The sequence below is a fragment of the Babylonia areolata genome, chromosome 4 (assembly GCF_041734735.1).
Source record: "Babylonia areolata isolate BAREFJ2019XMU chromosome 4, ASM4173473v1, whole genome shotgun sequence".
Classification (NCBI taxonomy): domain Eukaryota; kingdom Metazoa; phylum Mollusca; class Gastropoda; order Neogastropoda; family Buccinidae; genus Babylonia; species Babylonia areolata.
This window is the reverse complement of record NC_134879.1, coordinates 22,666,046-22,680,701: the sequence shown is the minus strand read 5'-3', so window position 1 is coordinate 22,680,701 and position 14,656 is coordinate 22,666,046. Positions and strand designations below refer to the sequence as shown.

Sequence of the window (14,656 nt, the reverse complement as noted above, 5' to 3'; positions counted from 1 at the left end):
TAAAATTTGGACTGTTAGCTGCAACTTTTCCACACAACTGTGACCCCCCTGTTCCTAAAATAGCTACACAGCTTCTTTGTGGATTTTTCCAATGTTGCAGGTTTTCCTGATGACAGGTTCAGTTCCAATCAAGTGTTGCTGTTGGTCACATTAGGTTTCAAAACTGGTTTTGACTCTTCATGAATTCAAAACTCACTGTAAAAGTGTCCTGGTATTAACTGGTCATGTTTTTCCCCTCTGAATTTACATGTGGCCACTATGCACAGGAAACATTCAGTTGATCGCCCTTGCTTAGACAACTTCCATCATGCTGGATAAATGACTCAGTTCTTACGATGCAGCTTTCAAACTGAAGCCGATCTGTTGAATTTCTCCCTTTCCGTGGCTAATTTTAAGACATTTTTGCACTTTCTTGTGTGTGTGTGTGTGTGTAACATTTGCAGCTTATAAACCACTACAGCTTTTTTTGTAAATAAATTCCCAATAATAAAAAAAAAAAGGGGGGGGGGGATGTGGCTTATATAACGATGTGCCCAATAGCCCGATTTCTACAGTACAGGGTGGATTGCACACTGTGTACTGTGTTCAGCAGGTACAGGGTGGATTGAACAGGGTGGATTGCATACTGTGTACTGTGTTCAGTAGGTACAGGGTGGATTGAACAGGGTGGATTGCATACTGTGTACAGTGTTCAGTAGGTACAGGGTGTGTACAGTGTTCAGTAGGTACAGGGTGGATTGAACAGGATAGATTGCACACTGTGTACAGTGTTCAGTAGGTACAGGGTGGATTGAACAGGGTGGATTGCACACTGTGTACAGTGTTCAGCAGGTACAGGGTGGATTGAACAGGGTGGATTGCACACTGTGTACAGTGTTCAGCAGGTACAGGGTGGATTGAACAGGATAGATTGCACACTGTGTACAGTGTTCAGTAGGTACAGGGTGGATTGAACAGGATAGATTGCACACTGTGTACAGTGTTCAGTAGGTACAGGGTGGATTGAACAGGATAGATTGCACACTGTGTACAGTGTTCAGTAGGTACAGGGTGGATTGAACAGGGTAGATTGTACACTGTGTACAGTGTTCAGTAGGTACAGGGTGGATTGCACACTATGTACAGTTTCAAGCAGGAACAGGGTGGATTGCACACTGTGTACAGTGTTCAGCAGGTACAGGGTGGATTGCACACTGTGTACAGTTTCAAGCAGGGACAGGGTGGATTGCACACTTTCCAGCAGGTACAGGGTAGATTGAACAGGGTGGATTGCACACTGTGTACAGTTTCAAGCAGGAACAGGGTGGATTGCACACAGTGTACAGTTTCCAGCAGGTACAGGGTGGATTGAACAGGATGAATTGCACACTGAGTACAGTGTTCAGTACGTGAAGGGTGGATTGCACACTGTGTACAGTGTTCAGTACGTGAAGGGTGGATTGCACACTGTGTACAGTGTTCGGCAGGTACAGGGTGGATTGTTCACTGTGTGCAGGTGGAGGGGTGCACCCACAGCTGGTGCCCTACGACATCCTGACGGACAGGGAGCGCAAGAAGACCCGGGAACACGCCCAGGAGCTGCTGAGGTTCCTCCAGTTCCTGGGCTTCAGGATCTCCAGGTGACGTGGCCCCGGCCCTCAGCAAACATGGCACAAAGATGTATTGTGGTCATGCAGGCAAAGAGGAATCATGGAGTGTTTAGAAATGTGACTTAATTCATCAGCTGTTCACAAGATCTGAATTGTGAATTGTCCATGTCCTGAGCAAACATGGCATTCGGTTTATTTACATATATATCCACAATTTATTCTGGTTGTTGCAGGCAAAGATGAATCAAAGTGTGGAGAAAAAGCTGAGTTGATCAGTTGTTTACAGGTTTTGATTTGTGGAATGTGTCTTCCTTGCAAGATAAAGGACAAAGAGAAGAAGGCAGCAGAATGAACCTGTACAAAGGACATATTCATTCCTGTGCGTAAGCACATACACGCTCACAGTTACTTGCTCAGTTTGTCTAATATCACATTGTGTGAAAAGACATTAAATGAATAGAAATATTGCTATTACCACACACACACACACACACACACACACACACACACACACACACACTCTCACACACAGGGAAGTGAAAAAAGCAAAAACACACCACCTGGATGGGAGCAGCATTTTGGGTGGGAACAGTACGGCTGTGATGTAAAGCTGTCTGATAGGATTGAAAACTTACAGCCAGCTGGTGATGTGTGACAGCAGATGTAGTGCCACATTGGCAATATGTATTATTGTGATGTCAACTTTAAAACAGTTTATACCATATTCTTCAGTTTTTACGCAGGAATCGTTGTCTCAGTATTACATCACATTATTTACAATTCTCATAACTTACTAAAAATGAATTGTCTTGTTATTGCATCACATTTTTAAAAAAAATCATCATAACGTAACACACATCATTGCCGTGTTATCAGACTTACACAGATGAATCATTGCCTTATCATATTACAGTATGTACAATCCTCATGGCAACAAAAATGAAAAATTGCTTTATTATCATATCCCATTATTTTACTATCCCCATGACTTACGAAAGTGAAACATTGCCTTTTTGTCACATTACATTATTTTACAATCCTCATGACTTACAAAAGTGAAACATTGCCTTTTTGTCACATTACATTATTTTACAATCCTCATGACTTACAAAAGTGAAACATTGCCTTTTTGTCACATTACATTATTTTACAATCCTCATGACTTACAAAAGTGAAACATTGCCTTTTTGTCACATTACATTATTTTACAATCCTCATGACTTACAAAAGTGAAACATTGCCTTTTTGTCACATTACATTATTTTACAATCCTCATGACTTAGGAAAATGAACCGTCTTGATATCACATGACAATATTCACAATGATAACTATAAAAAGAACAGAATCGTGTTGTGGAGCTTATGCTGCTTCCCTGGAGTGGTGGTCGAAATAGACTGTTGCATGGTGATGGGCCATAAAGCTTCATGGATATTGTATCATTTATTTATATGGTATTTGTTCAGATCTGTTAGATATCCTTTGCCCTTGTTCCTTTTTATGTCCTCTTTTGCATGGACAGATTTTTGCTCTACCTTGTTAAGTACAATGCTTATGTTAGTTTACTTCATTTCCTGTTTGTCCTGTGTGTATATATATATATATGTGTGTGTGTGTGTGTGTATGTGCATACGTGCGTGCGTTTATATGTGTGCAAGTGTGTGTACATGTGTGTGTGTGTGTACGTGTGTGTGTGTGTGTGTGTGTGTGTGTGCACCTCTACATGTATAATTGTGCACATGCATGGATGTGTGTGTGTGTTTGTGTACATATGCTTGTGCATGCAAATGCCTGATGTATGAGTGTGTGTGCGTGTGCGTGTGAATGTTGTCAAAGAATTGGTGGTCTCCACATATTATGTCATCATACAAGTCCTAATACAGACACATACATACACAGTATGTAAGTTTTATAGAAATACTAACCTATTAAGTATACAAATTTCATTTGTTTCATGAATAAGTTAAATGAGTATTTACATTTTCATATTTGTATAATATGTCTGGGCTTACTTTTCTGGATGTATTTGTATTTCCTTATGTATGCTTTCTCTGGGATTACCTTATGTTGTGTATGATCATTTAATCAGTATATACTGTGCCTAGAGTTGTGTGAAATATGTGAATTCTGGTCAGTATGTACATTGTCTGGGATTACCTCACACACCACTACTGTGACTCCCAGCAGTTGAATTCAGCCCTTTACTTTGAACCTTGGTGAAATAACATCAGTCTGGAATGACTTTGAAGTGCATTGACTACTTTTCTTACACAGTCATGTGCTGTAATTGATTTTGCTGAGCAAAAGTAATGCAGTTCCCAGAGAGGAAGAAGTCCGGAGTCTGGGTTCTCCAGAGATAGGGAGTCTATATATTCATTATTAGTAGTAGTATTTGTAAAAGAATGGTGACTGATATCCTGAGCAGTAAGCTCAATTTTTGTTATCACAGTTATGTGACAGCCTTTAACTCTTTCACCTCCACGTTTCTTTGTAAAAAAACACTCCCCAGCACCAAATAATTTAGATACGATGATCTCAGTCACAGGCTTCGGTTCATGTCAGAACATCACAATAGCCTTGTTCTCTTCAAATTCAGTCATGGGGCAAAGGTCAGTCATTGTTCTACTGGTGGAAAACTGGCTGCAGCTGTAAAGCTTTGTTACAGTGTGAAAAATGGTCCTTTTAACATGACCTGTCCATGTGGACTAAAGTCACCTGTGGTGGTGTACTATCTAGTAGACGTAAGATGCCTGTGGTGGTGAAAGAGTTAATGACGATTGTACTCATATTGATATTGTGGTTGTGGCAAGTGCTTTTTTTTTTCCAAAAGCATCAAAAGCATATTTTACATTGAGAGCTAAAGCTGTAAGAGTGGTGTGCTCTGTAACTCAAAAAAGACAGTTTCCCAAATGTTGTCAAGTATGTTATGAATGTTCCAATATATTGACTGTTGTTTTTATTTTCTTTTAATTCAGTATGTCTTTCTCCAGGTGTTGTAAATGAGTTTTCTTTTTCATATTTTTTATGCATGGAACTTTTTTTTTTTTTAAACATATTTTTCTTGTGATGGGTATTGTACACGTTATCTGGTTACAGTGAACATTATGTTGACATTCGGTGGTTTTGTTTCTGTTTTCTCTTTTTTCCTATGTATCTTCACGTCCTTGGTTGCCTTGCTACTGTGGTTTGGTTTGCCATGCATGACTGGCGCACGTGGGATTTTCTCCACTCTGGGCAATGGACGTCCACTCTGCACCTTCCTCTTCATTGTCGTCAACTTCCCCACCACCCACCCTCCCGTGTCAGTGGGGACATGGGACTGGAGCGCCGGCGTGAATCTAATTCCAGAGGGAGCCGCGAGTCTGAGGCGGATAGTGGGGTGGGGGTGTCGGCCACAGAGCGGCGCTTTGCCTACAGCCTGCTGGAGAAGCTGCTGGAGTATCTGGACAATGCCGCCCTCAACATGCGCCAGATGCGGCCCTCCTCACGCTTCTCCCGCCGCGAGAGCTACTCCACGGCCACCGAGGACGTCAAGTTCTTCGGCAAGGTGGGTGTGGGGGCACAGGGTGTGGACGCTTTGTACTGCGGAGTGCTTTGGGACTACGTTTTTTCTTTATAATAATAGTAGCAGTGATAATGGGCACAGGGTGTGGACGCTTTGTACTGCGGAGTGCTTTGGGACTACGTTTTTCCTTTATAATAATAGTAGCAGTGATAATAATATAATACTGAAATGACGCAAGCTCCCAATATTCTGGGACTACACTTTTTCTAAATAGTGATGATGTGTTGTTTTTTTTGTTTTTGTTTTTTTTTCCAAATGTTTTTGGACTGCAACTCCCACATAAACTCCTATACACGAGTGGGCTTTGATGTGTATGACCGTATTTACCCCTGCCATGTAGGTATTCATTCTCCGTTTTCAGGATATATAGTGCTGAAGTTGTGCATACTCCTTATTTCAGAATAAATGTTTAAGGAAATACACATATGATAGTCAGCTGTGTCCGACTATGACCATCAGATCAGGAAAGTATATTGAGCGTCATATTGAGAATGATATTCTTGTGCATGCAGTTTCTGGGGTTTTTTTGTGTGTGTATTAGTTTGTTTGTTTTGTTTTTTTTTGTTCCTTTTTCTTTTCTGTTGCTGTGTTGAAGTGATCAAGTTGAGGATGAATGAACCTATGTGTATGTCCATGGCTGTGTGGCAGGTTGTGCTGCCTTTTGTGGAGAAATACTTCCACGCCCACAGAGGATACTTCATAGCACCTCCCAACTCTCCGCAGAGCTCGTCTGGAATGGCTTCCATCAAGGAAAAGGAGATGGCAGCCAGGTGAAGCAAGCTGCATGTGTATTAATACATACATGTACACAGTATATACATGCACACAAAAGTGCCAAGGAGAAAGAAACAGCAAAATAGAGACAAGCTTTTACATAGCATGATTCAAACACATCACAGCTTTAGATTTGTTAGTTCCCAGTGTGGATAAATAAAGGAGAGACTCACAGACTATGTGAAAATGACAGATTCTCAATCTGTGTGGTAATATGACAGAGCAGGAGTGCCTTCATTATTTGATACAAACTTAATCACTGAATGATAAAGCTTGAGTGTCTTGATTGTTTAATACAAACTTAATCACTGAATGATAAAGCTTGAGTGTCTTGATTGTTTAATACAAACTTAATCACTGAATGATAAAGCTTGAGTGTCTTGATTGTTTAATACAAACTTAATCACTGAATGAAAAAGCTAGAGTGCTTCAATTGTTTAATAAAAACTTAATCACTGAATGAAAAAAGCTAGATTGCTTCAATTGTTTAATAAAAACTTAATCAATGAATGATAAAGCTTGAGTGTCTTGATTGTTTAACACAAACTTAATCACTGAATGAAAAAGCTAGAGTGCTTTAATTGTTTAATACAAACTTAATCAGTGAATGATAAAACTAGAGTGCCTTTGTTGTTTTGATACAAACTCTAAATGAATGATAAAACTACATTCATTGGGGGTGGGGGGGGGGAGCGTATGCCTGGAATGATGTGAACAAATGTAGTGATGAATCAGGATTCACGCTGACCTGACCCCTTCCCTCGCCCCTACATTTTCAGCCTGTTCTGCAAGCTGGCACAGACGCTGCGCATGAAGATCACTGCCTTTGGCCATGATGTCAACATCTCTGTCAGGTGTCTGCGCATGCTGGTGCAGGCCGTGGACTTCAGGTCAGTGGTGTCCGTCAGCTGGCCATGAGACTCTCATCATAATCATATTGATAGTGATAAAATGATAGAAATATTTCATGATAATGATTCATCCAGCCCTGCACCCTAGCAATGCCCTTGCGTCAAAATTCTTCTAATTAGAATGGTATACATGTTCCTACATATGCACAGATCGCAAACGAAGGGAACCAACTTCTACAGTCTGGATAAAAAAAACTGGTTGATTTCAATATATTTTCTTTTTTCTTCTGTATCAGTATGGCCAGGGAATGCTGCTGGTCAGGCATCTGCAAAGCAGATGTTGTGTAACTCATATGGATTTGCCTGAACGCAGCGACACCTTCTTGTGAAACTGAAACTTATTGTGGTTGGTGATTTTTCTGTGCCACATGGGGATGTCAGGGGCTTTTTAAGTATAGAGATAGTATCCCGGCCTTCTGGAAATACTGTGCTAGAAATTTCCTCATTTCTATTGTTCTCTTTATTTCTAGTCTTTCTTTTTTATTTCTCTCATCTCTTCCTTTCTTATTTTCTGCCTTGCTAGTCAATTCACATACATTTTTTTTTCTAGAAAACCTTGAACATGTTTTGTCTTTTACTGGGCTTGATGACTGGGCTCTGTTACTTTGCTGTATTTTTTTTTCTTATGTAAAAGATGTGTGGGGTGCCCATTGGCAAGTTTTGTTTGGAATGCCTACTTTGTATAATGTTGTGTATATGTGTGAAGGTGAATGTTTGACCAGGTCAGGGGATTTTTTTTTAATTAATTTTTTTTTTTTTTTCAGTCTTGAGAAAACAGTGGAATGGTCAGCATCAGAGGCGTGTCTCGTGGTTTATGTGCATGAATGTGACTACTTGTCCTTTATTTTCTTTTACATTTATATTTTGAATTCTGTATCGTCAGTATTTACAGTTTTTAAGCCCTGATACAGCCCTGTTAGATCAGCTGGGATACAAGCAACAAAGATATGAATTAATGAATGAATTGATGAATAGATTGTTTAGATAAACAAACAGATAAAATGATAAATCCTGCATGCTGTTGGCAGGTCTGTGGTGAAGATAAACAGATAAAACGATAAATCGTGCGTGCTGTTGGCAGGTCTGTGGTGAAGATAAACAAACAGATAAAAAGATAAATCGTGCGTGCTGTGATAAACAGGTAAAATGATAAATCGTGCGTGCTGTTGGCAGGTCTGTGGTGAAGATGAACAAACAGATAAAACGATAAATCGTGCGTGCTGTTGGCAGGTCTGTGGTGAAGATGAACAAACAGATAAAACGATAAATCGTGCGTGCTGTTGGCAGGTCTGTGGTGAAGATAAACAAACAGATAAAACGATAAATCGTGCGTGCTGTTGGCAGGTCTGTGGTGAAGATAAACAAACAGATAAAACGATAAATCGTGCGTGCTGTTGGCAGGTCTGTGGTGAAGATAAACAAACAGATAAAACGATAAATCGTGCGTGCTGTTGGCAGGTCTGTGGTGAAGATGAACAAACAGATAAAACAATAAATCCTGCGTGCTGTTGGCAGGTCTGTGGTGAAGATGAACAAACAGATAAAACGATAAATCCTGTGTGCTGTTAGCAGGTCTGTGGTGAAGATGAACAAACAGATAAAACGATAAATCGTGCGTGCTGTTGGCAGGTGTGTGGTGAAGATAAACAAACAGATAAAACGATAAATCGTGCGTACTGTTGGCAGGTGTGTGGTGAAGATAAACAAATAAAACGATAAATCGTGCATGCTGTTAGCAGGTCTGTCGTGAAGATAAACAGATAAAACGATAAATCGTGCGTGCTGTTGGCAGGTCTGTGGTGAAGATAAACAAACAAATAAAACGATAAATCGTGCATGCTGTTGGCATGTCTGTGGTGAAGATAAACAAACAGATAAAACGATAAATCCTGCGTGCTGTTGGCAGGTCTGTGGTGAAGATGAACAAACAGATAAAACGATAAATCCTGCGAACTGTTGGCAGGTCTGTGGTGAAGATGAACAAACAGATAAAACGATAAATCCTGCCTGCTGCGATAAACAAACAGATAAAACGATAAATCCTGCGTGCTGTTGGCAGGTCTGTGGTGAAGATGAACAAACAGATAAAACGATAAATTGTGCGTGCTGTTGGCAGGTCTGTGGTGAAGATGAACAAACAGATAAAACGATAAATTGTGCGTGCTGTTGGCAGGTCTGTGGTGAAGATGAACAAACAGATAAAACGATAAATCCTGCATGCTGTTGGCAGGTCTGTGGTGAAGATGAACAAACAGATAAAACGATAAATTGTGCGTGCTGTTGGCAGGTCTGTGGTGAAGATGAACAAACAGATAAAACGATAAATCCTGCATGCTGTTGGCAGGTCTGTCGTGAAGATAAACAAACAGATAAAACGATAAATCCTGCGTGCTGTTGGCAGGTCTGTGGTGAAGATAAACAGATAAAACGATAAATTGTGCGTGCTGTTAGCAGGTCTGTCGTGAAGATAAACAGATAAAACGATAAATCGTGTGTGCTGTTGGCAGGTCTGTGGTGAAGATAAACAAACAAATAAAACGATAAATCGTGCATGCTGTTAGCAGGTCTGTCGTGAAGATAAACAGATAAAACGATAAATCGTGCATGCTGTTGGCAGGTCTGTGGTGAAGAACGGCCCAGAGATGGTGCGGTCCTCCCTCCTGCCTTTCTTCAACAACGCCGCCGATGACCTGACCCAGGTGCTGTCCCCTGTCCTGTGTTGTGGTCTTGGGGGATTTCTTTTGTTGTTGTTTGTTTGGGGTTTTTGTTTTTTTCCTCTTCCTTTTTTTTTTCTTTTGCTTATGCAAACAAATCCACATCTTATTATCTGTGAAATGTTTTATATTCATAAAGCGAGTGAAGTAGAGTGCTGTGTATTCATAATGTGTATGAAGATGATCAAGAAATTTGGATCATAGTGGATGAAGAAATGAGGATTGTAGTGGATGAAAAAACCAGAGAAATCAGAACCGTTGTGGATGAAGAAATCAGAACTGTAGTGGATGAAGAAATGAGGATTGTAGTGGATGAAAAAACCAGAGAAATCAGAACCGTTGTGGATGAAGAAATCAGAACTGTAGTGGATGAAGAAATCAGGATTGTAGTGGATGAAAAAACCAGAGAAATCAGGACTGTTGTGGATGAAGTAATCAGGATTGTAGTGGATGAAAAAACCAGAGAAATCAGGACTGTTGTGGATGAAGAAATCAGGATTGTAGTGGATGAAAAAACCAGAGAAATCAGGACTGTTGTGGATGAAGTAATCAGGATTGTAGTGGATGAAAAAACCAGAGAAATCAGGACTGTAGTGGATGAAGTAATCAGGATTGTAGTGGATGAAAAAACCAGAGAAATCAGGACTGTAGTGGATGAAGTAATCAGGATTGTAGTGGATGAAAAAACCCAGAGAAATCAGGACTGTAGTGGATGAAGTAATCAGGATTGTAGTGGATGAAAAAACCAGAGAAATCAGGACTGTTGTGGATGAAGAAATCAGGATTGTAGTGGATGAAAAAAACAGAGAAATCAGGACTGTTGTGGATGAAGAAATCAGGATTGTAGTGGATGAAAAAAACAGAGAAATCAGGACTGTTGTGGATGAAGTAATCAGAACTGTAGTGGATGAAAAAAACAGAGAAATCAGGACTGTAGTGGATGAAGTAATCAGGATTCTTGAAGAAATCTGGATTTCTAAAGTCACACCTTTTCTCATCACATTCATAATCGTAATCGTTCACCCGCCCCCCCCCCCCCCCCCACTTCTCTCTCCCTCCCTCTATCTCTCTCTCTCTCTCCCTGTTTATCTCTGTCTTTCTTTGTCCCCTCCTCCTCCCGTTTTCTTCTGTCTGCTCACCCTTCCAGGCTGGTTTTTTTTTGTTTTGTTTTTTTCAGGTAAACCCTGATATTTTTTTTCCACTTTTATTCTTCTTGCATACTGAATATATCTTGTACTTATGTTTTGTTTTAGATAATGATGGGAATGATGTTCCCTGCAGGTGGTGAACCATCTGTAGAGGGGCCAACTTCTTCATATATAACTGTCAGTAATGATAATGATGACTGTAATGACAATGATGATGATGATGATGTTCCCTGCAGGTGGTGGAGAACCTGATGAAGGAGCGGTTCAGCCACGTGAAGGGCACCATTTCCAGAGGGGCCACCTCCCTCAACTACGTCCACATGGTGCTGCTGCCCGTCCTCAGCTCCTTGTACGATCACTTTGGGCTGAACCACTTCGGCACAGACCTCATTGGTATGTGGCCTGTTATCCATATGTCGACGGGCGCCATAGCCGAATGCACGGCTGTGCCGCTTAACTTCCAGCAGAGCTATTTAGTTTCAGAGTTCAGTGAGCGGTCAGGAGCACGGCTGCTGACCTAGATTCCTCTGGGATGGGAGGGGGGGGGGGGGAGGGGAGCGCGCGCCGCGCTCTTTGTGCCTATGTTTCCAGCAGAGAAAGGTGTATTGTTTAAGTGATTTTCATTTCATCATATTCGTGCACACCGGTTTTTGTTTGCTGTCATTTTTGTGTACATGATTCCAGTGAATGTGAACTTTAAGTGTGTTGTGTGATTTACCAGACACTGTCCGAGTGTTTGTGTTACATCCAGTTATTTGACCTAAGTGTGTGTGTGTGAGTGCCGACAAAAATGGAATCTGGTGCGGTAGTGGCAGCATTGCTGACTGGGCAACACACCTTCAGTGAACACTTGAGATGTTTGGATAATATGTGTCGTGTGTGTGGTGAGCGGGTTCTCAGAAGAGATAAAGATAAGGGGTTGAATGCAAGACTTTGTGCCAAGTATTCTTCTGAACTGTTTCGTTTTTTCGGTCTAGATGTTTCGAATGATGAAGAGGGCAAACATCCCACATGCATTTGTATCAAGTGCTACAAAAAAATGAACAAGGGGGGGAGGCAACACACGCAGTCGTCAATTCACTCAAAAGAAAGTATTAGGGATGCAGTCACAAGATGACAAACTACGTGTCATCATGCAAGAGCACATGACTATTGTCTCCCCCATGCTTCAGCAAGTCGTACCCCAAGCAGGAGAATCACGGCACAAATCAAAAAGTAAAGAATAAAGAAATTTTCAGCCCTGTTCTTTTCTCCACCCTGAATCCCTCCCTCCCGCACACACACATTGTAAGGAAAAAACAAGAAAAGAAAAAAAATGTTTGAGTTTAGTCAGTGTCACACTTCAACTGAGTGGATTACCAACTACAAACAAGGAGTTCATACGGATTTATAAGTTCAGGTAGGAATGGATTTTATTATTTAGAACTTACAAATGCATGTCAGTACGTTACATTGTGATCGTTTACTAAAAGCATGGTATCGTCAAGGTGTATCTTTTAGACTGACCAAATGCATGTCGCAAGCAAAGGCACACATACTGACACGCAAAACATCTAGTCGGCGAAAATCTCTCCCCCCCCTCTCTGTGTGCGTCTCTCTCTCTCTCTCTCTCTGCGTCTGTCTCTCTCCCTCTCTCTCTGTGCCTCTCCCCTTTCTCTCTCCGTACACGTTCCTCTGTTTCTCAGTATGTCTGTCCCTGCATATATATGTCTGCCTGTCCGTCTCTCTTCCCGTGATGTTGAGAGAAGTGTGAAACTTAAGTGGCTGGCAGCAGTTCTCAGTGGAGCTGATCGTTAAATACTGATATTAATTCCGGGGCGGTCTGCCACCTCTAGGTAATGTATCGGCTATATTTTCCTTCCAGTTGTATCGTGGAGACATGCATGTATATCATGATACAAGTTTTATCTCCAAGTAAAACGATGTACACACACAACACGGAGTTGAAATTGAACTACGTTCCGTGTGTGTTCCTCAGTTCGAACAGAATGTTCGTGTGCTCGCTAAGTTTTGGACTGCTTGTACACTGCCTGTAGGAAATTAAACCTGCTCATGTTTGGTATCGTTAAATTTGTCAGAAAATCACACATCCATTCACACCCATAGCGCCCTTCTTGTTGCATTCTGACATAGAGTATTATTTTTTAAAAGCACATAACCCTGTTTCTGACAGTTTATCAGCAGCAGCGAAGCTGTTCACAGCTGTACACACTGCCCGTGTAACATGCGCTCCGCAAAGAATAGCGCGAAGTTAGTGGTGCGCCAGAGCGCTGCCCCATATACTGCCTGCCTGTCTGTCCAGGCTATCACCTTTCCAACGTTTCGCGCTCGCTCGCTGTTCATCCCTCTCCCCTCCGCTTCGCGCCAAAACTAAAAGGGCTGCCTTGTGCCGCCGTGAATGGTTAAAGCGTTGGACTTTCGATCTGAGGGTCCCGGGTTCGAATCACGGTGACGGCGCCTGGTGGGTAAAGGGTGGAGATTTTTACGATCTCCCAGGTCAACATATGTGCAGAGCTGCCGGTGCCTGAACCCCCTTCGTGTGTATACGCAAGCATAAGATCAGATATGCACGTTAAAGATCCTGTAATCCATGTCAGCGTTCGGTGGGTTATGGAAACAAGAACATACCCAGCATGCACACCCCCGAAAGCGGAGTATGGCTGCCTACATGGCGGGGTAAAAACGGTCATACACGTAAAAAGCCCACTTGCATATGTACAAGTGAACGTGGGAGTTGAAGCCCACGAACGCAGAAGAAGAAGAAGATGAAGTCCATATGTAAATGATGATGATAGTGGTGATTGTAGTAATGCTGTAATAGAAAAACAGTGATCTTAATTGTAGTAGTAGTAGTAATAGCAGTAATGATAATAGTAATGGATGGATATGGATACTTGCGTAGCACCTATCCTCATTCAAAACCAAGCTCTAAGCTCTTTACAAACATGGAGTCGTTTGCACAACAGGCTGCCTACCTGGGTAGAGCCTCTGACAGCTACCATTAGGCACTCATGATGATGATGATCATGATGGTGGCAAATATAATGATGGTAATGATAATAATGATAATGGTGCTAATGATAATAATACATTTATATTGTGCTTAAAGCCTCACAAAGTGCTTTACAATAACACGTCAGACTCAAAACACACAAGAGCACTTGCATGCGTGCAAACACACAAACAAGCTCATCTTGAATTTCACTTCAAGTCATCATGAAATGTGTGTTTCAGTGAACGACATCCAGCTGGCCTGTTACCGCATCCTGAACGCTCTCTACACTCTCGGCACCAGCAGTTCTGCGTTCTCCAACAGGTATACATACTCACACGGTTTTCATGTCAGAAATCTCAGAAAAAAAATCCATCACAATTCAGACTTTTTTGTGATTAAGACACTAAATTTCAACATTGAGTTAGAAAGTCTGCCTTTTTGTGAATGCTTGGGGATCAAGATAAGAGGCAATGTTTAGGGATAAGATGCTGATGTTTTCTCTCCTTGTTTGTTCTCACTTGTTGAACAGTTTCCTTCCAAGTCATCTGCTCAGAACCACTGGCGTTCATGTGGACCTGTCCTGTCCTTCTGTCTCTGTCAGCATGTTAGTTTGCCTCGTCAGCTGCTCCCGTCCAAGTTTTTTTTTTTATTTGCAGCAGCTTCAATGTTACTCTTTGTGGCTCTATGTTATATGCACTGGGTTGTAATGAAACACGTCGTCCACAGATGTTGTTTTAATTCATCAGAGGCTGAACTGTTTGAACATGTTTTGTGGATGTGTGTGTGTGTGTGTTGATGTTTTTTTCTCCCTCAGAAAGGTATACAGGTGTGCGTTGTTGATAACTGTTTGACAGGTGATAGTTGTTGAGGGTGTGGGGAGGTGGGTGGGAGGAGTGGATGCTGGAGATGTAGGGTGGATAGTTTTGTAAAGGACAAAGGCAAATAGTTTTGAAAGGACAAAT

At 41.5% G+C, this 14,656-nt stretch overlaps 1 protein-coding gene across 18 annotated transcripts in view; it reads left to right on the top strand.

The window, feature by feature from the left end:
* The window catches only part of LOC143280962 (ryanodine receptor-like), a 224,004-nt gene that overhangs the window by 126,284 nt on the left and 83,064 nt on the right, over positions 1-14,656 (top strand). For all 18 annotated transcript variants that reach the window (XM_076585792.1, XM_076585799.1, XM_076585793.1 and 15 more), the window contains 7 exons: positions 1,496-1,619; positions 4,894-5,134; positions 5,801-5,922; positions 6,706-6,816; positions 9,455-9,536; positions 10,936-11,092; positions 13,934-14,015. In XM_076585792.1, coding sequence (XP_076441907.1) covers positions 1,496-1,619; positions 4,894-5,134; positions 5,801-5,922; positions 6,706-6,816; positions 9,455-9,536; positions 10,936-11,092; positions 13,934-14,015 — 919 coding nt within the window. The remainder of the gene's footprint in view (positions 1-1,495; positions 1,620-4,893; positions 5,135-5,800; positions 5,923-6,705; positions 6,817-9,454; positions 9,537-10,935; positions 11,093-13,933; positions 14,016-14,656) is intronic.